Source organism: Ostrea edulis, chromosome 7 (assembly GCF_947568905.1).
Source record: "Ostrea edulis chromosome 7, xbOstEdul1.1, whole genome shotgun sequence".
Taxonomy (NCBI): Eukaryota; Metazoa; Mollusca; class Bivalvia; order Ostreida; family Ostreidae; genus Ostrea; species Ostrea edulis.
This window is the reverse complement of record NC_079170.1, coordinates 23,837,185-23,863,976: the sequence shown is the minus strand read 5'-3', so window position 1 is coordinate 23,863,976 and position 26,792 is coordinate 23,837,185. Positions and strand designations below refer to the sequence as shown.

The 26,792-nt window shown below is 36.0% G+C and overlaps 2 protein-coding genes across 4 annotated transcripts in view; both read right to left on the bottom strand.

Moving 5' to 3' along the window:
- The window catches only part of LOC125656004 (receptor-type tyrosine-protein phosphatase C-like), a 158,491-nt gene that overhangs the window by 44,650 nt on the left and 87,049 nt on the right, over positions 1 to 26,792 (bottom strand). The window lies entirely within an intron of this gene.
- LOC130047942 (multiple epidermal growth factor-like domains protein 10) overlaps positions 11,904 to 26,792 on the bottom strand; it is a 39,826-nt gene continuing 24,937 nt past the window's right edge. For 2 of the 3 annotated variants that reach the window (XM_056143746.1, XM_056143745.1), the window contains 3 exons: positions 14,785 to 14,922; positions 13,390 to 13,500; positions 11,904 to 12,704 (listed from right to left, as the gene is read on the bottom strand). In XM_056143746.1, the coding sequence (XP_055999721.1) occupies positions 12,508 to 12,704; positions 13,390 to 13,500; positions 14,785 to 14,922 (446 nt within the window). In that variant the 3' untranslated portion in view covers positions 11,904 to 12,507. The remainder of the gene's footprint in view (positions 12,705 to 13,389; positions 13,501 to 14,784; positions 14,923 to 26,792) is intronic. The other variant, XM_056143747.1, reaches the window with a different exon arrangement.

Here is a 26,792-nt window from a genome sequence, read left to right as displayed (position 1 = left end):
ATTTCCATCCTCCACTTTGAGATCGTCAGCTAAGAGGCTCCGAGTCGGGGAATCGAGGAAATCTACTATGTAACATGGATATTAATTAAAAGATATCAAAAAGTGTGAATTTCGAAAACAGCACTTGCTGTTAATATCATTTTCTCAATTAGTTCAGTTATTTTTTGCAATTTAAAAAATACTAAAAGTTTTGTTTTTGATAATCGTTTGGTTTGAAAAGAGAAAAGGAAAACGTCGTAGGTAATACGACGTCACAATGCTCAGTTTACATCGGCCATGGTATATTTCCCGCGTTTTTAACATACGCTTACAGAGCATGAATATACAAGTAATTTCAAATAGAAAGTAATAAAACATCTCCAAAGCAACAGTACTATCATTCATGTAGAATGAATTCAATAATAAACATCAAACCATTTTCATAGTTTTGATATGAGTTGAAATAAATGCATGTAAGATGCATATCTATTGTAATCATCACCTGCATCATTTATGTTAGGAGGATAGGGTAACTATAGTGATCATATAGCGCCATAGTAAACCTGAAAACCAATATTGATACTTTCAGGGAAAATCCCTCCTAACATATGTTCAAACATTTAAAAATAAAAAAAAAATAAAAAATTGGTCATTTATTTCTCAGGGGGTGAAATTATGTCTGCTTTGGTGAATAACTGCCTTCTAAAAACTGCGAAATTGCTCATAAGCAGCCCTGCTTCTATTTCATATGAAAATAAATGGACATATTAATACAAATTATATATCATTTAAGGCTTTCACTTCAATTTGATATAAAATTTGTATCCCTTTTGTATCATTTTTAAACATCACCTGAAATACCTGTACCATTTATTACGGAAAGTCAACAAGAGGGGTTAGTATGACAACCGTAGCGTCACAATTTCTGTGAAAATCATATATGATACTTCCATAATGAATTGCAGATACTGTCAACTACAAAATATGTAAAAATAAAAAAAAATCATAGATTCATTAATTTTTAATGACCCATGCAATCACTACCTTAATCGGTGTAATCTCTTTCTCTCAGATATAAAACTTTGTATCAAACATATACTTAACGAATGTCGGTCAATCCGGCCAAAAGGTCAATCCGGCCCCAGTCGATCCGGCCCCTGTCGATCCGGCCCCAAGTCATTCCGGCCACAATTACCGTAGTCAGTCCGTCCCAATATACGTTTTATAGATATTTTCTGTTTATAATTTATGTAATGGGGTGGGAAGTACATTTATGTTTTATAAATGATGAAACATTGTTTAATATGATAAATAAAAAAATGTATTAGTTCATCAAATTTCAGTTAAAGCAATACAAGTTAAATTAATTCAAAATAAAAGATCAAATAGAATAACATAGACAATTTTATTGACAATTAATTCATGATCAAAATTTCATTTGAGTGGCACGTTTGCTTATTATTTTCTCATACTTTTAATACTCAAACTGTACATGATGTAATATTTTAACACAAATGAAATGTGTAGGTATGGGGTTATATTAGTCATACCGATAGGTGTTAATATTGGTGCAGACTACTGTGATAGTTGAAAGTACCGCCAGTTTATTACAGCTTGTATTGATTTAACGTATAAGAATTATCACTTACAAATTGAAAAAAAAAGATATAAAGAAATGCAAATTCTAGAACTCTTAAGTGTCTGCATCCGTAGTGTTCCAAACAGATAACGTACACGTCACGCACATGTACATGTTACAAACAAGTCTTTAATCTAAATCATGGTTATAATCACTACAAACAATATAATTATATTGATGGTTGGATGAAAATTATAGCATTAACTGTAATTAAGAAGACAGTAATAGCTTTATAAACCTTGGGGCCGGATCAACTAGGAACGGAACGACTTTAGGACAAAACAACTAGGGGACGGATTAGTTTTGGGGCCGGAACGACCTGTAACAAATTAACACCATACCGATTGTTAGGCCGTTCTTGGCATACTGATTTTGACCATAGATAACCCGTTTACCTGATCAGGATATAGGGCTCACGGCGGATGTAACCGGTCAACAGGGGATGCTTTCTCCTCCTAGGCACCTGATCCCACTTCTGATGTGTCCAGGAGTCCGTGTTTGCCCAACTATCCATTTTGTATTGATTATAGGAGTTATGAGATTGATCACTGTTCGTTATGTTCACCTTTTATCTATTCATTATTCTTTTTCAATTGCTTGCATGATTTCTTTGAAAAAGTGAAGAAAACGAACAGTGATCAATGGCATGAATTATATAACGGATACAAAATATAGAGTGGGTCAAACACGGGCCAGTGGAAACTCAACAGGCGGAATAAGGTATGTAGGCGGAGTAAGCATCTTGTGTTCATATGTCACACCCGTCGTGGATCTTACATCTTGATCAGCTAAATGGAGCAATCCGTAGTCAAACTCAGCATGCAAAGAACGGTCTAACAATTAGTATGATACACATCAGACAGCATTTCAGTTAATAACGGTCTATGTTTACAAAATCGTGTTGTTATGAGGGTCAAATGATTTATGAAAATTGTTACCCCCAGCCCTAACATCTATTATTTGCCTGTCTCGATTTTAAAAATGATTAATCGCAAAACATGCCCTTTCCTATCGAATCAGTTAAAAAATATAAACACCATATGCAAGTGTTGATTGAATATTGCTTCATAGATATGGGAAGTTGACGATGAGGAAGTTGAAATCAGCACGTTTATGATAAAGTTCAGTGTCATATGTGGAAGACTGAGGTATATATTTCTCTTTGATAAAGCATGTGATATTCCGGTTGTGACCGGTCGACAGGGGATGCTTACTTCTCCTAGGCGCTTGATCCCGTCTCTGGTGTATCCTGGGGTCCGTGTTTGCCCAACTTCTCTATTGTGTTCGGGTGTGGCTGATCAGCAAGGGATGCTTCTCCTCCCGGGCATATTATCCTACCTCTGGTATGTCCTGGGGTCCGTATGTGCCCAACTCCCCATTTTGTGTTAATTATAGGAGTTATGAGAATGATCGATGTTCGGTATATTCGGTTTTTCTGCCGTGAATCCTAGATTTTGATAAGATAAACGGAGAAATCTGCAGTCACAATCAGTGTATAAAGAACGGCCTAACAATTGATATGAAACACGTCAGATAGCATGTTTTAATAGAATGGTTTAAAGTCATAAATATGAACTTTACATTTAGGAAGTCACAAGCTGTGTATAGTTATTTCATAACGACAATTTTAACTCCATGCTTTATCATTCTTGTATCAGAGTCGGATCCAGAAATTGCGGTTAGGAGCACAAAATTATGATACAGGGGAGGGGGTCAACTTGAGGAACCCAGTGGGTCCAAGGGATGAAGCTTCCAGAAGATCCTAGATGTTACAGATTTTATAGGGATTGAAATATCTCTACTATATAGTCATGTTTGCTATTTTCTATCATTTTTAATAGGGTGAAATGAATAAATTTACGCAAATTCTAAAGGTTTTGGAAAAAAATTAAGTTCTCCCAATAAAAGTAAATGAATAAATTAAAAGACTTTGTCATTTATTTCTCCATTTTTCTACACAAGATCCCATGGTTTACCTTAAATTCGCGCCGCCTCTCCCTTAAATCCGCTGCTGTGTATTCCGTGTGGGTATCTTTTGATGGAGTTTTTAAAGAAACCTGAAAATTTAGATAAAATCTATATGTTTGCTTCTGTGTAAATCGTAGTATTTACAATGTAGAGGGACAGTTCTAATCAATAATTCTAACTTTAGTTCATATATGTTATCATCACAGTTCAGCGCGTGCCCTTGGGTAAATTTGTATCAGAAAGGGAATCAATGTCCAATTTGTATCCCACCTCGGGTATGCCCAAGCGTCTGTGTTTACCCTTCTCTTAATTTTGTATTATTTATAGGAGTTATGCTATTGATCAATATGGGTTCATTATAGATGTATGCGGATAACATACTCTTAAATGATGCATATAGGAATGATTTTCCCATAGATAATCGTTTTACAGCTGTACTATATTATGCTTTGGCAAAGAAACTAAACAAATGTGAATGTCGGACTTTTCCCAATCACGGTGACTATTAACAGGAAACCGTATTGCAGAGGATGATGTGAAATAAAACAGTGTGAACAAGTGCACCAACTTAATTTGCAACTCCAGTCCAATTTTTCGACAGATTACATATCTGAAGAAGTACTATCATTCACGTTTCTATGTTCTTTTTATTTAAAAGATTACTTTATCCTATTAATGATGGATTCAGGTTAAACATGACTATCAATGTATCAATATATAGGAATGGGACAATTTTGAAAACTATTTTAACGGCTTCATGAAATTAATTGCCTGTGGTAATACTTCCCAATGTACGTCCGATTAACCCTTTTAATTGTTTAATTTTTACGTAAGTTTAAAATTGACCCACTTGAATTTCTACGAGAGTGTGCTAAGGCATTTCATACTTGAATTATACACATAGATTTCACTATATCTAATCTATGTCCTAGAGAAAGAAAACTCCTGGCCCCGCCGTCATAAAACTTTGAGAATTCTCCAAAAAATTCTCAACTCAACTCTTGAGAATTACTCAGCTAAGGATATTCTCAAATCGGCCGTCATAAATCGATTTGAGAATATTCTTAGCTGAGTAATTCTCAAGAGTTGAGTTGAGAATATTATCAAATTTATATTATCACGAGAACGTTTTCGAGGATTTTTTTTAATGTTTGAAGCGGCCTAATGGAAGTCTTTTGTGCCAAAGGGTAAGAAACATATACTTAGTAACACGTAAATATAAACATAATTAACATATTCTTATCGTCTGCTCTGTTATTGTTCGTCAACTTGGCAAAATGAACACGGAGAAGAAATGGGGATATAATTGGGGGGTTGATGAAGAGGTCGCTCTCATCGAAAAGGTGAAATTGAGAGCCAATACGTTGTTCGGATCGTTCAAAGGGAGCGGTGCAGTAAAGGGGAAATTAATAAAAGAAAAGGAGTGGCAGACAATTGCCGATACACTCAGTTCGTAAGTAACATATTATGTGAAGTTTATAAAGGATTATCAGAATAAGTTCCATGCATCTATTTTTGTATTATTATTTTTTTTGTCCGCTGTTCCTGCTCACTGACTTCCCAACCACTTCGACTCGTGAATAGATAAAAACGTTCGACTAGGCTAGATATATATGGTAAAACATAAACTAATGATTCTAACTGAATGGAGAAATGTTCTGATACATTTCAGTATGATTAGCAGAACACATGCAGAGTTAATCATTTAGACAAAACCCCGATCATGTATAATTTATATATATATATATATATATATATATATATATATATATATATATATATATACTTCCAACAGTCTGTTGGAATTCCCATGGGCACGAATTGTGATCCTTTGTTAGTTGATCTGTTTTTATATTCATATGAAGCAGAATTTATTCAAAAACTTCTACGTGAGAAGAAAAAATCTCTCGCTGTGACCTTCATTTCGACTTTTAGATATATCGATGACGTTTTGTCTATTAACAATGATAGCTTTCATTCATATGTCGATTTGATATATCCCTGTGAGCTCGAAATAAAGGACACCACAGAGTCGTCCACTTCTGCTTCATACTTAGATATTTTATTGAAAGTAGACATTAACGGCAAACTGACAACTCAACTGTATGACAAACGGGATGATTTCAGCTTCTCCATCGTCAACTTCCCATATTTATGTAGCAATATTCCATTATCACCTGCATATGGTGTTTATATATCTCAACTGATTCGATATGCAAAAGCTTGTTCTGGGTATAGTCAGTTTTTAAATCGAGGTAAGCTACTGACAAACAAGTTGATGGTACAGGGATTTCAACAGTCTCGATTGAAGTCAGCATTTCGCAAATTCTATGGTCGTTATAACGATCTAGTTCGTCAATACAACCTCGCATTGGGTCAAATGCTGTCTGACGTGTTTCATACCGATTGTTAAGCCGTTCTGGCACACTGATTTGACTGCGGATAACTCCGTTTACCTGATCAGGATATGGGGCTCACAGCGGGTGTGACCGGTCAACAGGGGATGCTTACTCCTCCTAGGCACCTGATCCCACCTCTGGTGTGTCCTGGGGTCCGTGTTTGCCCAACTATCTATTTAGTATTGCTTGTAGGAGTTATGAGATTGATCACTGTTCGTTATCTTCACCTTGCATATGCATTTAATTTTCCATAATTATACATCATACTGGGGTGAAATACTTTCAAATATGATATTTCATTTTCAGTATGGTTACTTGTTCACAGAAATCCCATATACGGGTAAAATTATAACATTACATTATTTTGGATCCACCTCTGCAATGACAGTGTGCAGTTGTGGCCCTTAGCGGAACTCTTCATATCTGTTTTTAGCGAAGACAACAGACGAACAGTGAAGTAAGTAAGAAAACATCCGTTGTGTATTTAGCGTTAATTACCGTTACTCTATGGACCGTGTAGGTTTTATAAGGTCTACATTATGCATTTAACTCAGGTATATTTCGTATGAATATTGGCCATTATACCATACACAATTTGAAACGATCTGTATAGGCCTAGTTTCATTTTCATTTTCAAATTTCTAGGCGATTTACCTGCAATTCTCCTGAAACCCTCCTTGACTTTGGTAGCCATTTCATCGACGGGGAATTGTATCAAATTGATAAAACATCAATGATGGCCTTGGCAACAGATTTAACTGTCCTTCCAGCGCTGCACTCAGAAACATTTAAACTGTCTCCAATAAGACGAAGGTGTGCTCCTGTAGCCACGAAACGTAAAAACAACAAGACTTTGATAAGTGGGGGAATAGCTCGATTTCTGGCAGTTTCTGATTGAAGTCTCTCGCCGATTCCATCAATAATGAAATATATATTTGCTGGCGTGAAACGGTATCTCTGGAAGATCTCTTCCTCTTCTAAACTCTGTAAGGGATTACTGAGGTCCCGAAATACATGGGAGCGCCTTAAAACCGGCAGATTCTGCCTACGACGACGTCGACGCCTTACCATGGCAGCCATTTTTAATCCTTGAGAATATTCTTAAGTCTGCATTTTTGTGGACTCAAATATTTGAGAATAAAACTGACTTTGAGAATTTTTTTTTTTGTGCTTAACTTTTTTATGACGGCCGCTGAGTCTGAGAATGAGGGAGTTGAGAACATTCTCAGACTTGAGAATATTCTCAGATTTAAGTATGTTTTATGACGGCGGGGCCTGACCTTTTAGAGTTATTTTGGGTGTTTGCATGAGAGCATTTTATTTATCATATTATGACAAATGAGCACTTCAGTAGGACGTCATTATATGGCTGTTACAGATTTATCACAAATCTAGCGTCACAGAAAATGACAGACATTCATCTAAATGATTATGTTAAATACCCATATTTTTAAGAAAATTTAATCCTATCGCATTCAGTAGATAAAGGATGATACCAAACATTTAAACATGAAATCATCTCAGTGTTTTAAATTTTAATCTCATGTTCTACAATTTTCTTTCAACGTTGTCTGAACAGACGATTCTATCGGCACTTGTCGCATGCGTTAGTTTATCACCTTTAACCCTGTGTAGAAAAAGCTATTAAAGTGGGCCGCATAGAGGTAAACCTTTATTTTGACGTATGATAGGAAGTTTGTATCGACATGCTAATGAAATGTGGTTTCTGTTTTCAGTTAACAAGATTATCATTGAATAAAATAAACATACTTTCATATACTATATAATCTCGATAAATGTTCAGTGTTTCACGTCACATATATATATTTCAAACAGCAGCGATGGTCTTCAGGTTAGAGCGTTCGCCAAAGCATGCGGAATCCCGGGGTTCAAATCCCGGCAACGACAAACCTAATTCGTTAAAACAAGTAGTGACAGTTCTATCGCCAAACGCTCAGCATCAGGTGTGAATGTCATGGGTCCTCGGAGATGACCTTAAAAACGGACGCGGCACGCTAAAGAATCCTCACTGCTCAATGGCCGTAAGCGCCGAGTAAAGGCCTAAATTTGAAGCCCTTCACTGATCTTGGTGACATCTTCAATTAAGTGAAAGATTCTCAAGAGAGACATTAAACAAGATACAATTAATAAATCAATCATATACATTCTGTATATTCCATAAATATTCCATGACATATATTCTCTCCATATTCATATGACAGAGTTAACAAATTCTTTACCTGTGTCACCATCTCTTGAATTATAATTATGATGTCATCAGTTTACTTTCATATCCACTGTTTGTTATCAAAACCTTTCATTGATTCGACACACATCACACGACAGCAGTATATTAACATTTCAATCTTAGTAGCTGCATTGTTTATACTATGAATGAATAAAACTTACAGGGATATAAAATCTGAAGTACATATAGATATCTCGTGATATATTTATTTCAATTAAGACGTCACATTTTTTCGCGGATTTTATCCAGCAAAGATTACACGATTTTTTAAAGTAACCGCACAGTTCTAAAATGATTAATTTTGAAAACAATCAAATAACTATCTGATCTACCGCTGGAAGTATTTGATATACCGCTGGCAGTGTTATCTTCCAAATATCTTTCAATAAATGGTGAAAATAGCGAACAATGATCAATCTCATGACTCCCATTACGAATACAAAATAAGGAGCTATGCAAACACGGACCCCTGGGAACACCAGAGGTGGGAGCAGATGCCTACGACGAGTAAACACTCCCTTGTCAACCGATCACACGCCATGAGTCATATGTCTTGATCAGGTAAACGGCTGATCTGATTGAAATGAAACTTGTAAATCCACTCATCTAGATACGCTTCAATACAAGATTTAAAAACCCCCAGTACGAGGTCTTCTCAGCATGACCTAGGATGTTCACCAATTAGACCATAACCTACAAAATTGTCGGAACGCTTTCGTGATATCGGAATTACGTAACTTTTCTGAAACCTCGCGATAAATCAGAGTAAACTTATCAACATGGCAACTGTCATGGTTCCCTCACCGAACAGTCCATAGGGTAATGATTTTCTGAGTTATGTCGGTCATAAAACATAAAATGATAATTATCTTTATTTAATTTTGAAAATTTAAATTTTATAACTGTCTGAAGAGGCATTTAATTAAATCAATGTTATTCAAGTTTTATGTTTCTTGACTATATATATATATATATATATATATATATATATATATATATATATATATATATATAGTTGACATCTAGTTGACATCTAGTTGTCATCAACCCCACACTTTCAAAGGTGTGCCTAAGGGTTTAGCTACGCGAATCCGCCGCATCTGCTCTACTCCTACTATTTTCCAAGAACAAGGAACAATCCTCAAAACTCATCTCACTAACAGAGGATATGATTCTTCCAAGGTACAATCCTCGATTGATGAAATGTCACTGCAGGACCGACAATCCTTCCTCCAGCATAAAGAAAAACCTCAGAATGACAGAGTTCCATTGGTCACTACGTATCACTACGTATCATCCCGCCCTCAAGAACATCAACGGTATTCTGGAAAAAAAAATGCCCATTCTGCACGCCAATAAACGAATGGCTGGTGTTTTTAAGGAGCCACCAGTTAATATATTTTTCAAAATTTAAAGCGTCCACTATCATCATCAGATATATATGTACAATAATTGTCTATTCGTTTGTTCCCAAAAACATTTGTCACTATATATTTAATTCGTACTGTATAAGTTTTACAGTACAACCCCTGGATTGAGGCCTTTGCTGGTGGACTGTTCGCTCCCGAGGGTCTCTACAGCCCAGTAGCTAAGTACTGTGTTAATAGCTTGAAAATACGGATGTATATTTAATTGCTGGGAAAACTTAGATATTCATTTCAAAATTAAGAATTATCTCCCTCATGCAGAGCTCTTATCCTTTGACGAATTTGACTCCAGTTTTTTTTTTGTACTATGTTTTCTCTAAAATAGCTCTTAAAAGTTAATTATTTCAGATTTCAAACTTTTCGGTTGAGCATCACTGAAGAGACATTATTTGTCGAAATGCGCATCTGGTGCATCAAAATTGGTACCGTATACGTTTTACATTATGACCCCCTGGGTCCAGGCCTCTGCTGATGAACTGTTAGTCCCCGAGGGTCTCTACAGCCCAGTAGCTAAGTACTTCGTTAATATCTTGAAAGTACAGATGTATATTTAATTGCTGTGATAAAATTTAGAAATCCATTTCAAAATTAAGGATTATCTCCCTCATGCATAGCTCTTATCCTTGGACGAATTTGGTTCCATTTTTTGGCACTCTGTTTTCCATTTAGCTCTTACAAGTTTATTGTTATTTCCATTTTCCAAAAATTGCGGCTTGAGCATCACTGAAGAGACATTATTTGTCGTCGAAATGCGCATCTGGTGCATCAAAATTGGTACCGTATAAGTTTTACATATTTCATACAAAACAACTATTTTTCAAGCAGTAGGAGTGACTTTGTTTCTACGACAAATTCATGCAATGAATTTCACCTTAAGCAGAATTATTTAAAGTTTATAACGATAGAAACTAGATATTTCTTATATGGATGCCTTTTTAAAGTATTTTTTTTAATTCAGAGTGAATTTGACCGGTCTCTTAAGACTTTTTTGTCTTATCTGCTGCTGTCTCCGTTACTTCAAATCAACTACGTCGCCATTATTCGTTTAATTGCTTACAGACTAAGAATCACACCTAGTCGTAAACAGGCCTAAATTTGAGCCATAAGTTTAGTCGGGTACGAACATCTGATTTATGAAACGCAACTTAGTCCGAATGTATGGTTTAGTCCTGTTTTACGCTCGACTAAGTTTGCGTCTGGACGGGGGACTTTTTTGTGAAACGGGCCCCTGTGAGGTTTATCACAGGACAACATGTTCCCCACACATTCAAATTATTTTTTTTTTTCATCTTATCCCAATAAGTTATTTGAATTATGTTCTAATTTTGGTTCAACATCTTCAAAATAAACCTTAGTTGTATATAATTCTATACATTAAAGTTGTATCGTAACTGTATCTATAAAATGTCATAATGCTATTTTTTTTTTATTTTTCATCATAAGTCTTGAATGTCTTGAAGTCATGATATGTCTTTATAGGTTTCGTTTGCACGTGTACATATACTTTTTTTTTTTGCGGTCCGTTGCTCACCTAGGTACAAAATGATGAACATTTATGTTAAATTCTTGACATAGAACCGATAATTTATGTGTCCATAAAACCAGAGCATTAACCCCCTGAGGAAGAAGACATTAACAACCCCACATACTACATCTAATTTTGAAGATATGGTCTTTACTTAACGTATTTTCGAACTCGGATGATAAAGAATGTGTGTTTTCGTTATTTTTTAAAGTTGAGGGTGATGTGGGTTGTTTTTTTTTCGAGCCAGATTCTCAAATTAGGCGGTGGTGTTTGCGAATACCGCAAGGAATACATGGTTCTACATTGTTGTTAGTTTAAGAAATCTGTATTATGCCTTCCTTCCGTACAGTAATAAATTTAATCAGACAATGAATCCTTTTTTTAAGAATTGAAAGAACTTGCCTTGTCCGTTACCGAAGCGGTGAAAATTCAACACCTTCATCGTCGCATAGTTACCACCCCAAATGTTTCGTTGGACGCGGTGAATCACGGTTCTTTGAAATATAACCTTAGAACTCGATAGGCGCTGGTACGTTAAGGAACCCTAACTGCTACGCGCCAAGCATAGGTGAAGATTCGTGGTATTTGACCTAACACGGGTGACGTCTCCATATGACTAACCATTTTCGACGGGAGTTAAATAAACAAACAGATAACATTATTCTTATTTCGAACCAACGTATACTCAGAGTCTTAAATGAAAGATGAACACTGTAAATAGTGGTATCCAAACATGTATTAATGCAAACCTTTTTACATACAATATTAACAACGGTAGAGTACAGTATAGGAAGGGCACATTATCTTTCTTTATTATCTGTGAATATAAATGTAGAGATCAATATTGTATGCCTATAAATGTAACCTAAAACATTCAACCCCGGATGTATCAAGAAGCACATGTGTCGCTTGTAATATCATGATGTCATTGATTGTGGTGTGTATTATCATGACACAAAAGTCTAGGGTGTGAGAGATGGACGGGCGCACACATGACAGAGAAAGCAAGCCCAATAAATATGCTTCACAGACGATATAATCAAAAATAAGTCTTGTTCATTGATGACATATTTCGTTTGCATAAACAAATTGACACAAAAGCTGCATTTTCTGTTCAATTGTGGACATTTCATAGATGACACCGAAGATCTTTTAGCAGTGCTCTAGACAGACATTTTCTTTGAAATATCTTATGATTACAAAATAAAAAATGAACAAATAAATTGTACAGTGTAGGAAAAAGAAAACATGAATTAAATAAAAGTGAAATACATTAGAAATTTGAATGTTTAATCACACGTCACTGCACAATTAGATAACATCTAATTTGTTACAAATTTCCCATTTCTGATCTGATATCTATGAATTTCATGAGAGTTGTTCTTTTTCCTCTTCGGACACATGTAAATGCTGCACCAGAGACCCAGAGGGCAGCAGAGAAGAAGTGCAAAACCCAGAGATACTCCCAGTCCAATTATAGTACCATCCATTTCGTCCACTTCTTCACCTCCCTCTTTAACTACAAGTGATTGTTAAAAATAGTCATGGTTAGTCCATGTAATCAAGGAAATACACAATCGCAAAAAGGAATATGACACAACACTCTATTGCACAAACAAATGTTTACTCCTTTTCTATATTTATTGCAACAAGAACTTTATTATCTGCAATATAGCATGCATTTCAGGTAATGCAATTTAATTTATGACAGACAATGTTCTATTGATATTCTTATGCCAGACGATGGGCAAAATATGAACAAGAAGAAATTCATACATTGTCAGAATGCATTAAAAGTATAAGAGGAATATCAAAATTCCGCATTTGATATATCAAACAAAAGTACGTACTGCCTATCCTTCTGTGTTCAGTAAGCCAAAAGTGATAAAAAAATTAGATAGGTTACATGAGGAATGTGTATTGGTTTCAGTTGACAAAGCTTGTAACAACATTGTATTTGTTTGTAAAGTTAATTATTACAAACTCTGGTGTGTTCAAGGGTCCTTGTTTCCCCAACTATCTTTTTGTATAGCTTATAGGAGATTGATCACTGTTCGTTATCTTCACCTTTCATTAACAATGAATTTATGATTTTCAAATTGATTAAAGAGGCAGTACAAAGCAGAATAATAAATTTAATTCTTGTTTTCGGCGAGCTTATATTGAAAATCGTCCTATAATTTTTGTAGGATTTAGTTGTCTACCTTGTTTCAGTAATTCAGTACAACCACAGCATTCGCCTGTCACTGGATTGCACCTGGAATCCGCCCCACAGAATTTCTCACACTTCTCGCCGTAGTAACCATATGGGCATACTAAAAATAAAAATTACAGAATTAGGTTGACAGTCTAAATTATCAAACAACATCCATTTTATGCTTTATTTATTCATATACGAAAACAGTATCGACAGATCGACACATGCGGGTATGTTAAGACAGGTCTTACATTATTTATGGACGTAAACTGCACAATTTTCAAAATTTGCCCTATACAAACGGAGAGAACTACTAACTTCTAAAAACTGTTTTGAGTGTTAACATAGAACATTTTCATCATAACAACATGACAAACATGCGCTTCAGCATGACGTCATTACACGGCTGTTTTAAATAGATCGTGAAAATACCTTAATAGAAAATGGAAAAGTAATACACAACCCCATGATTTAAACATTGATGTAACTGACGATTGTGACTGTAAAACACACACAGTGTATCGAATGAGATGCTAGAATCATACCGCTTTCAGTAAGAAATGATTATTAAAAAGCTAAAAAAAAAAAAAAAAAAGTATAGCCTATATCTCAGGTTTGCACTGATGTTCTACGTATTTTTGGAAAATTTTCATAACAGACGACTAGATAGCAGTAATTTGTTAGTTTCTGGTATTTCACACCGTGTAAGAAAATACTCTCAAAGTACGCGGCATAGTGTTGCTTTTGCAGTTTTATTTCAGGGTACGACAGATGAAAACGGATTGACATAATAGATGGAATCTTTATTTTTTTTTAGTTGAATAAAGTTGTCAATACGTGGAATCATCATGCCTTCATGATATCAATAAATCCCACATACATGAACCACATATCCCATGGCATATACTTCAAATAATCTACTTTTTGTCGATTTATAGTTATGATATAATCAATTTATTTTCATATTGATTAGACACAAATTACACGACATCAGTAAAAGCCTAACATTTTGTATTTTCTTGGATCTTAGTATATACACGCATAGTTTCTGTTATGCATAAACAGAATTGCATGCAATGAAGTAGGAATTAAATATATATAAAGGGTTACATATTTAAAAGCTTATTTCAAATGTGACATCACATTGTTTCGCGGATTTCACCTCAACAAAACATTTTATAACCTGTTTTAACGTACCCACGACACCGTACAGATGTGTCCGGTTTCATCGCGGTTTGGAATATCTACCATTATATGGTTCATATATTTACTGTATACATATTGTAAGAGTTTTGATGACCTCATCCAAAGACGGAAGGAAAACTGTCAAGCGAATAATGCTTATAATTTTGGTGCACATATGCTGCTGATAAATACCCCAAATATAAAATGAGCATCTTACCGTTGGCACAGGTTTGACCTGTGTATCCAGGTTCACATCCGTTGCCGCAGTCTCCAGTCACGTGATGACACCTTACACCACTTTTGCAGTGACCACATTCGTGTTTACACAAAGTTCCATATGATCCTTGGGGACAGACTGTGTTAAAAAAGCATTCCCTTCTTCATAAATACTATACATAATATAAAGTATAACCTGCGTAAAATTATATATATATATATATATATATATATATATATATATATATATATATATATATATATATATATATATTCATTTCAAAATTAAGGATTATCTCCCTCATGCATAGCTCTTATCCCTGGACGAATTTGGCTCCACTTGTTTGGCACGCTGTTTTTGGCTCTATTTAGATCTAAAACTTCATAGTTATTTCGGATTTCAAACATTTCGGTTGAGCATCACTGAAGAGACATTATTTGTCGAAATGCGCATCTCGTGCATCAAAATTGGTACCGTATAAGTTTTGTATTATGACCCCTGGGTCGAGGCCTCTGCTGTTTGACTGTTAGTCCCCGAGGGTCTCTACAGCCCAGTAGCTAATTAAGTACTTCGTTACTAGCTTGGAAATACGGATGCATATTTAATTGCTGTTATAAAATTTAGAAATTCATTTCAAAATTAAGGATTATCTCCCTCACGCATAGCTCTTATCCTTCGACGAATTTGACTCCACTTTTGTGGCACATTTTTTCCCTATAATAGCTCTAAATCTTCATTGTTATTTCGGATTTCAAACATTTCGGTAGAGCATCACTGAAGAGACATTATTTGTCGAAATGCGCATCGGGTGCATCAAAATTGGTACCGTACAAGTTTTATATATGTAGAAACTGCGTATTTTTCAGGCGTTAAATTGAATTTGACTTTTGTTAATAATTTCTTCAAGTTAGATGGTTGTCTTTGGCTGTGGAGTAGGTCAGATTTGAAAATAGTTTTCTGAAGTTCTAAATCACGCTCAATAATTGCAAAAATTTTCTTAGCTTCCTGAAAGATATATGTAATGTTGTGCATTCATTTTATAATTTCTCTAATTGCATTCCATACTTTTTTAGGCTTGGGGTAGTTTATGGAGTGAAGCTGAGTGGAGTCGTGGAGTCATGGAGAGGAGTCTCTGTGCATTATTATCAGTATTACATGTATCCCCCAACCGCCACTCTTTATTTTAGAGTAATGTAACTCTGAACACCCTCATCCAGTACAAATATGTGTGCTGGAATTTGGTTCAATCTGTTTGTTCTACTTTAGATGCACACACATCTGTCAAAGCCCCTTCATCCCCTTAGGTGTTAGGGAAATTTTCCTGTCACAAGCGCTAACAATGAGGTCAAATTTATGACCTGCAATGTCAGATAATCCCTTCATCATTTTAACACTATGCACCGCATGACTTTGGCAATGGCATTTCCTATTCATGTGCTTTTATTGAAATAGTTGAGTATATTTTTATGAATTATAGATTGATATAAAATATCAATATTATTGATAATTTGACAGAAGTAAATCTAGTATTTTATTGGGTAGCATATGAGACAGATCAAAATGGAAGGGTTTTAGCCTCTCTCTACAGCAGTGTAAGAGGAGCTAAGACATTACATGATTTTTTAAACTTATCTTATTTGTTTGGCTAGTTATGTTGTATAATTAGCATGGTCATAATTCAAGTGCAATTACTTTACGCTAGTAGTCAAATTACGCTAATGCTATATTAATTTCTGGTTAAGAGTTGCAAAATCATGGTCAGTTTCTTCCTTCAGTAATGAATGTTCTTTTATTGTATTTGTAAGCATTTCTATCAAAGTCTTGTGTTGTGGTTTGTAAATGATTATCCTATGTATGATAAACATGAATTTTATTCATTGACTCCACTCCATGACTCCACAACTCCACTCCATTCCACTCCATAACTTACCCCAGGCTTTGTTTTATACATTGCCATATGTATCACATTTTGAATGATCATTGTTTGTTATTTTTATAATAATATTATCATGTTTGATTTTAATGCACTGGCCATTAGTTCGCATATGCTGTTTATGTTAAAGTCAAATTTTCTGTGATGTGTTTGTTTTTAACTTGGGTGGGTCTGTATTATTATATTAAGCTTAATTATGAAACAATACAGGTTCCTGTTTAAGTTTGACTATCTATGTGGCCTTTTCACGCACACAATTCATTCCTTTAAAAGACTCTCGATCAACTATCCAAAACATTATAATTCAGAGAAAGAGTGGCCGATCACGATGTAAGCTTTACAAGCTGTGATAACTTTGCTTTTTAGAGCTGCAATTTAAATACCATTGTAAAGTTCATTTGTACTTTAAGGTAGTGAATTAGATAAATTTAATTTTAGTAGCAGTGTAACCTAACTTAATTTACTTTTTCATAATGACTTTGTATTTCTTTTATTTATATGCTTGTATTTGTTTATTGTAGCTGTTTACCATATACACACACACATACGTATACACACATACGTATACCCACTATAACAGGGACACACATGCGCTATTTACGATCCGCGCCTATATGTGAAGTGTTTGTGGTCAATAAAATGGAACTGGTTAACTGACTGCGATCCCTGTTGTGTTTTATCAAAAATGACATGGAAGGCAATACAGTAAAAAGATCACAAGTGACCAAATGGACCGTCCTTCTGTGATTTCGGACATTGGATTTCATAGTGTAAACTACTAAATTCGTCCATTATTAGTGAACGGCTTGGGGTAGTTTATGGAGTGGAGTGGAGTCGTGGAGTCATGGAGTGGTGTCAATGAATAGCATTCATGTTTATGATATATAAAAAACATTTACAAACCACAACACAGGACTTTGATAGAAATGCTTACAAATGAAATAAAAATGCATGCATTACTGAAGGAATAAACTGATCATGGTTTTGCAACTCTTAACCAGTAACCTTTTGTTTAAAATTTAATTTCTAAGTGCGTGTATTACAGAATCAATGACATAACAAGGAGAAATGTAGTGATAGTAAAGTTATGAACCATAGAGACACCACTCCATGACCCCACTCCACTCCACTTCATAAACTACCCCAAGCCTCATTGAACAGGAATCGTATGCGAGAACAGTGACTGAGGAAGGACTTGTTCTCTACGCATCAAACAAGGAAGGTTACGATACGAAAATTAAAAGCAGCTGGTGTCATCTACTGACATACATCAAGAATATTGAGGCCTGTCAGAATGACATCGCTGCACTTCAATATATACAAACTGATGTTAATAATCTATTTGAAGATTACAAAATAAATTCGTTGGAATTGAATTTCTCGATAGACCAAACACTCAACAAAGTGTGAAGGGCAAAGAAAGTTTTCAAAGGCCTTTGAGAATAATGTTCGAACAATAAAGAAAGTTACGAAGAATAAAAGCACTTTTGTGCAAATTCAGTGAATACAACACATTAGAAGAAACATTATTAGAAACATCGAGTCAGCAATCATCACTTCCCTCCCTAAGTTATATCATTGCTTAGAAAAGGCTAAAGCTGGGGAAGCACCCATGCGCACCGTCTATGCGAAGAAAAGCGGAAATTCAAAGACAGAAGGCAGTTATGAATGAACGGATAGCCATCCAGAATGCTACCATAGAGTACGAAAATGCAGAGTTAGAGGCTAATCTTGAAATTCTTGCTCACACAAGGGAAATTGTCATTAGAGAGGCAGCCTCAGAGACGCTGGAAATAGAGACAGTAAAATCGAATAATCTACTTGAAAATCATTTAAATCCACATAATGAGTCATGTTTTCCAAGTCAACATGTGATCATTTGGAGTTTTTGTTATCCAGACTGTGTATGTTCTGGGATAAAGCGGAGATGTATCCGTCATGCAAATCGACTTTTGTTTGAAAATGTTGTTTAAGAAATTGGAGCAACCCCCACCGAGAAAATAGATATGCTAGTAAAGTAAAGCGGAGGCACATCTCAGAAATACCTCCTTATTCTGAGTGCAGCTCATACAGGAAATCCGGCTCTAGGACTTATCCATATTTGGGAACGCTTGCATGAAAGATATGACAGCTCAGAAATGATCGACAGCGCATTTAAAAAATAAATCAGCTTCCTTTCCCAAACTCTCAGTCAACGGTATTAAAAAGTTGTATGGCCTTGCGAAGACTGAAGCCTTGAAGGAGGACATGTATGGATCCATGTTTCCTTATTTCGACACACCTATCGGGATAGGTCCAATAGTCTGCAATATTCCATATATGTTTCAAGAAAAGTCGACAAATAGGCATCTCAGTACAACAAAAAAACACTAATCATTACATCCACCGTTTGTCGTATTTGCAACTTTTTTTCAAGAACAAAGCAAAATTCGCAACAATCTCCCACTCTAGTATGAATCAGCATCTGTAAACTCAGCTACTCCACGACAGAAGCCTCCTGAAAAACCTGGATTTAAAGTCACAACAAGAAAAACGAATCTACAAGTTTCAACTCACATGGCACGACGTGTCCTATGCACAACACCGGCATTCACTGAATAAGTGCAGATCGTTTCGTAGTAAACCAATGATTGCCAGGAAAAGGTTCCTTAAATGTAAAGGAATATGTTACAAGTGCTGTGCAGGATTTCACTTGGCAGCAAATTGTTCTACTATCGTTTCATGCGAGATATGCAAAGGAAATGAAATCACCCAACAGTCCTTCATGCAGTTTCAGAACACAATAAAGGTCAGACGTCTTATGGCGGGGAGCAAGCAAATCGTACAGTACACGACACGAGTTTTATGCGTGTTCCACGCAACGCGGTGGAACAAATTTGCCCCAAACACGGTGGACCTTTAAAATTGTCGGTACCTTTGAAGTCCTATTTCTTCCGCGCGAGCTAGACATTGAAGTCCACGGAGGATCTCCGTGGATGCCACCGCGCATCTCCGTGGATGTCACCTGTGCCTCCGTCGATGCCACCGTGTACCTCCGTGTGATAAAACAAAGAAATAATTTCCGAAATGATTCACCCAACAAACCTTTTCGTTTGGCTAGCATGCATGCCCCCCCCCCCCCCCCCCCCCCCCCCCATTATTTAAAGATTAGCTATACATCTTCAATTCTTGTAATTGTTGTTTAATGATACGTTGGTGTTTTCGGTACATATCCGTATGTAGACTTCCCTGCAGACGTTCACACCCTTTTATGAAACGCCCGAATTCTCGACATCCTGTACATAGCCATTGGTATAGACACCTGTGTTATTCCCACCACTCGTCGGTACTTTGTTTCACGGCACGTGCAGCACAATTTCACCAAATAAAAGAAGGGTCATGCATATGCCAGTAATTTCAATTTGATAAATAGCTCAAAGAAATGTGTACCATAAGCAATGGTTTATTTTTAACGTAAGGTTTTCATTGTAGTTAGGAATAGTTGATTAAGGCTAATACATGTTTACATTGGAGATTAATTTCATTATGTACTCAACTGTGATGCAATGTGAGCAAAGAATCAAATTTTTATCACCTAAACAAATAAAAATTAAAAATAGCTTTACTTTTAAACAAACCTTTAGAAAACTCCGTACTTTCATTAAGAAAATAAAATGTGCTCCCCTACCTAGAATGACCATACTTCACATTGATAATAACACGGTGGTTTTTTTTTATTAACTTGATAAATACATCATTACACGCATGTATTATTTACTGGATGTATATATAACAGTTTTTTTTGTCTTTATATCTTTGTATACCATTGCATAATGGTGATGAGAGCCAATAAATTGAATTGAGTACATGTAGACTTAAAATATCACAAAGTATACAGTTGACAACGATTGAAATAAAAATGCAGACGTTTTCTCGTTTATTCAGTAACATCATAAAGGGATAAAATTCATCTCATATCCGCTAGTAATGGGTTTTGGATCATCTGTGCCTTCGTGGACGAATAATCTTGGCTAGCGAAGATGGGGGAAATGCCTAGATAGTCCGCTTTAGTTAACATGTATTATGAAGGTGAAATCGAAGAATTATCCAGTTAATCCAATGATGTTGTAGTATATATAGCATGTATATATTTTATGTTTGACTGAGAGGGAGATAGACAACTAAGCACGCAACATCGTTTTAGAAGGGGAGGACTCATTCATCAGTCCTCACCCGGACCAGCCGAAAAAATTAACATGTACAGAAAACAATATGGGAAATAAAAAAAAATATCAGAATGAAAGTGGATGGATACTTAATCAGAAAGAAATTGTACTCTCAAGATTTACACTGAACGTATTAAACTTCCCGTATCTGCATACATTCATGAAAATTATCAATCCTCTCTCTCTCTCTCTCTCTCTCTCTCTCTCTCTGTTGCTTTCATTATATAATGCATCTAAATTCAAAAATGATTTCATATAGCAATTAAAAATTTTGATAATCGATAGCGTATATGAATAAAAGCAAATAATCGTTAAGTAATTTCTGTTTATATTGATATTAGTCTTTTTTCATGAACTAGTTGCATTTGACACCGATGATTTACATCCTTAAATATTGATTAAAAGCACGTAAAATCGGAGAGGGTGTAATTTGAAAACTTGAAAGTTAAGGATTTAGCCTTGTAGCTTGTAGCGACCTACCCACTGCACGATTTAAGAAATTGAAGTCGGAAAGGGGAATTGAGACGATTTCAGACTACTACCCCCCCCCCCCCCCCCACCCCCACTTTAAGGTTTTCGTAATCGGACAATCTAAGCACCATCTTTTGTCGCTATCTTATTGCTTGTCAAGAATTTTACACAACTTAACCGCAACATACCCCTTCTGATACATTAAAAAAATGTAAGTAATGTTAGCACGGGGCTCTATAAAGTTCAATCTGCAGTTTGGTCATACTTCCTCATTCAATAACTTATTTAAAATTTAAAAAATGTTTATCGGGTTAGCGGTACTATGATGTATGACTATAACAATGACCTGTGTATAACTTGTACATTCCTTGCAAATTCGAAGGGGTTTTCGCCTCAGTAGAACAATTGGGGGTCAGCTAATCCGTGCATTTGAAATCAACAGAAGTGCTTGGCTTCTTGCGGAAAGTGTGAAATATATTGGGTCGGCGCAAGATGCCCGTGATCTTAGACTAGATCTGATATCTTGCCGATATATATTTCACACTTTTCATAATAAGTCAAAACCCATACTAGCTAACCGTAATATAGTTATACTGTGACAAAGACCCTAGGAATTTGCATGGTATATACTTATTATACGAAAATCATAGCATTATCCAGGCACTCCCAATGAACATTTTTTTTAATGAAAACCTCTATCAAGTACATTGGACATAAGTCTCCGTTAAATGTAATTAACTCGGGATTTTAAAAATATATCAGTCGATGGTTTGTATTTTTGCTTCTATTAATTATGTAATAAATTAATTCCAATTTGTTAATCATTGAGAATGCTGTAATTTCTATATTGGATCAAGTTATATTTGTCAAAATGCATATTAAAACAATGTTAAACAGCGCATTTGTCAGAAAGAGAGAGAGAGAGAGAGAGAGAGAGAGAGAGAGAGAGAGAGAGAGAGAGAGAGAGAGAGAGAGAGAGAGAGAGAGAGAGAGAGCACATCGGTAATTATTAAATATCCCTATTACATGTTGTACATGTATGCTTTTCATTTACTAAATATACTAATTCGCATTCAAAACAGGAATTGCCTGCAAGTACGCATTATTTAAACAGAGAATTTAAGAATATTTTAATGAATAAAGACTAAAAGCAAAAAATTCAAAAACCAGGTTTTCTCAAAAACATAATATATAGTGTTTGGTATCGTTGGAATTGGCTCAAAATGCTGAAAAACAATATAAGTATCAGGAGGGAAAATATTGACATTTTTCCTTTTCTTAAAATTCCACCCTTATCATGAGTATTTGGCCTGCGGCACATTTTCACATCTCCCGCGAGGCGCCCGTGGCCAGAACAAAGCTCCTAGAAGCTGTGTGTATTCGCAAATAACATACACCGTGGAACACGGAGGACACGGTGTATCTCTGTGGATTTTCCACCGTGGTCTTTCCACGGTGGGGTGTATAAAACTCGTGTCGTGTACTGTATTTACGAAAACGACGCTCGACAAAGTAAAGAAGTGAACTGTACACAAACATGTTGGAACACTTTCACGGGCAAATATTGTACAAAAACAGTCTTAGTTTGCATGTACTCACAAAGTATTCCATCTAAGGAAACAATTTGTTATGCTATGATTGACGACCAGACATTGGCAACACCATCAATTGGTGACTTCGTTAGGGAGATTTGTTCTCAGGAATCTATGTAATTGCTGTCTACCTGTTCCGGTAAACACGTCGTACCGGTAGATAATTGAGGAATGTCATTTTTGGCTATATTTAGATCTAAAACTTCATAGCTATTTCGGATTTCAAACATTTCGGTTGAGCATCACTGAAGAGACATTATTTGTCGAAATGCGCATCTGGTGCATCAAAATTGGTACCGTATAAGTTTTACATCACTATCGAGTTAATTGATGACAATTGCAGTTTCCTTCTAACAGTTGTTCTTGAATATGACCAAATTCCAGACGTTAGAAACGAGATAGCGACGCCTGATCTTGCTTCAAACTACCGTCACTTGCGCAATATTGAGTCCCTCATCCCGCCATTGAATCCAGACGCAAAAATAATGTTCTTGATTAGCAGGGATCCGTTAGAGGTGCAGCACGTCCTTGTCCAAAGAATCGAACCGCCGAACTCTCTATATGGACAGTAATCGGAGAAACTTGTCTCGGTAAGGTCCATCGTCCCGACGCTGTTAACGTCTTGCAAATTAACTTGGCAAACGAAGGTCGCTTTACGCTCTTCAAACCATGTATCAACTCATTTGCTGTGGTGAAGACAATTGGGATCCATTTGGCAAAGTCGGATAAAATCTATTCCTAAAGACGGAATCTGATGACAAGCCTAGAATGTCGACAGACGATAGAACATTCTTAGAAATCATAAAGGAACATTTCCAGAAGAATGAAGATGGTAACTGGTCAACCTCACTTTCGTTCGCAATCGGAATGTTAAGATTTTTAATAACAAACCACAAGTCTACAGCGTGACCCTTTTTCAATTCATGCGAGGCATGCGACAATGGCCATGCCGAAAAATATCATCAACCCCAGACAAAAGCGAATGTTGGTATCTACCAATAGTTGGGGTTTATCATCCTCAAAAGCCAATTCAGTTGCGTCCCGTATTCGATTCCTGGGCAAAGTATGGTGGAGTATCATTGAATGACATACTTCTTGCAGGTCCGGATCTCACCAACAGTCTATTAGAAATTCTATTTCGATTCTGTCGCGAACCCGTAGCAATCATTGGACGCATTCAACAGATGGTATACTGTTTCAAAGTATATGAAAATCATAGAGACTTCATTCGTTTCCTGTGGCGTGAGGACGATTTCAATAAACCATTAACAGACTATCGCATGTGCGTACATGTTTTTGGAAATAGCCCTTTACCAGCAATTGCTCCTTACGAACTTCGTAAGACCGCTGACATCAGCAAAGAAATTTACGGTGACGATGTCTTCAAATTCATCTGCAAAGATTTCTACCTAGGTGAAGTACTAACTTCATTACCAACATATGGGGTGGCAATAGATCTAATGAAGAGGATACAATCCGCACTACAAACGATAGAAAATATCCGCCTTCACAAATGTGCATCAAACAGTGAAGAAGTAATGAAAGCATTTCAGCGATTTGATCTAGCCAAGGACTTAAAACATTTTGATCTCTGTAGCGATTCGCTTCCTTTGCAGAAAAAAATCTTCGAATCAACTGGTACATTGAGACAGATAGTTTTATGTTCTAATTCACCAAGGATATCAAGCATTACACCAGAAGAGGGATATTATCAACAATTAATAGTGTTTATGATGCTTTGGGTTTCATTGCACCAGTCCTTTTTCAATGTAAGCTCATACTAAGGGAGCTAACGACTGGAAGCGTTGATTGGGACGAAACATTGCCCCCATCAAAATATGAAGAATGGGAAACATGGACAACCTCATTACATCACTTGGAAAAGGTTACGATCCAACGAATGTACATAGCAAGGTCATTCAGTGACACGGTAGATAAGAAACTTTATATCTTTTCAGTCGGATCAGAAAAGGTTATCGCTGCAGTTGCATATTTAACTTCAGTTAGACATTCAAATATTGAATTTATCCTTGGAAAGGCCAAAGTTGCACCTAGTCATGGATACACTATCCCGAGATTACAGTTATTTGCAGCTGTGCTAGCAACGGACATTGGTCAAACAATATCTGATAATCTCGATAATCCGCTTGACAGCATACAGTACCACACAGACAGTAAAGTGGTTCTTGGATACATTTGCAACGAGAAACGTGGATTCTACACCTACGTGAGTAGCAATAATTCGGCCAGTTATCACACCCAGAACATCGGACCTATGTGCCTACTGACAACAACCCAGCAGACTTAGCTACAAGAGCTATTCAAGCAGCAGATTTAAAACAAAGTTCCTGGCTGTTGGGTCCTAAGCAACTAATAGGAAAGGAATTAATCTTGAAGAGCTTTGAGCTTTAGAATCCAGAGGAAGATAATGAAATTCGACCTGAAATACTTTGCGCTAAATCAATAGCCTCAAAGGGGTCTTTGCTCGGAGCACATCGTTTTGAAAGAGTTTCATGCTGGAAAAGACATGTAAATGCTATAACATACATAAAAGGCCAAATCTTCCAAAGATAGATTACATAAAAATAGAAAAAGAGGCAGAAAATTCGATTATCAAAACATTGTAGAAAGAAATGTTCTCTGACGAAATATCATGCATCAATTTAAACAAGAAGTTACCAAAAGGAGACAAACTTGCAAATTTAGACCCATACATAGACGAATATGGATTAATGAGAGTAGGTGGGAGACTTCGTCATGCAAAAATACCAGATGACGAGCGGTATCCAATAATAATTTTAGGCAAACATCATATAGCAATATTGCTTATTCGACACTTTCACGAAAAAACGAAAATTCAGGGAAGACACTTTATATCTTGTGCTGTAAGATCTGCAGGCTACTGGATAATTAGTGAAAAGCGATCAGTATCCTTAGTTCTCCAGAAATGCGTTGTATGCTAAAAACTACGAGGAAATAACGAACAACAGAAAATGGCGGGATTTCCTGAAAACCGAATCACTCCTGGACCATCATTTACCAACATAGGAATTGATACATTTGGGCCTGGGTATATCGTTACAAGAAGGACTCGTGGTGGAGCAGCAAATCCAAAACGCCGGGTCAATGCTAGGTCAATAAAATGAAACTGGTTAACTGACTGCAATAGCTGTTGTTTTATCAAAAATGACATGGAAGGCAGTACAATGTTTATATGTCCATACATTATTTTAATTTATTCATAATTATTTATAATATCCTTACTTAGTCCCCCGAATTATCCCCCCCCCCTCCCACACACACACACATTTTTACTATACTCCAATGCCAGATTGGATATTTATTTTTCGATTTAATCTTCTCACATTACTTTATAGTTTTTATATTGTTTTTTTTTATCACAGTTCAACCCTAGTTATACGAGGGAGTTCAATATGTAATATGTATTGTACCACAGCGCGATTACGCTTTGCACGATTTCACTGATGACGATACACTTGAATAGCTCTATTCAATACTTTTCGGACGGTATAAACACGAGCCTTCAATTTCACATTGTCTTAAACTTAAAGTCATTTTAATAGAGCCAGTCGTTGACCACTGTTGTAAAAATGGTTGGGAAACAGGTTGAGAATATTGAAGAAATTAGAGCTTAAATAAAAGTTCGCACAAAACTAAGTCATTCCGTAATGCAGATTTTTAATGAATTGGGCAAAGTTATGGGTCTGATAGGGTCTCTTATGAGACAGTTCGTAGGTGGAGAACGAAATTTCTGACTGGCACAGAGTCCGTCAAAGATGCAGCAAA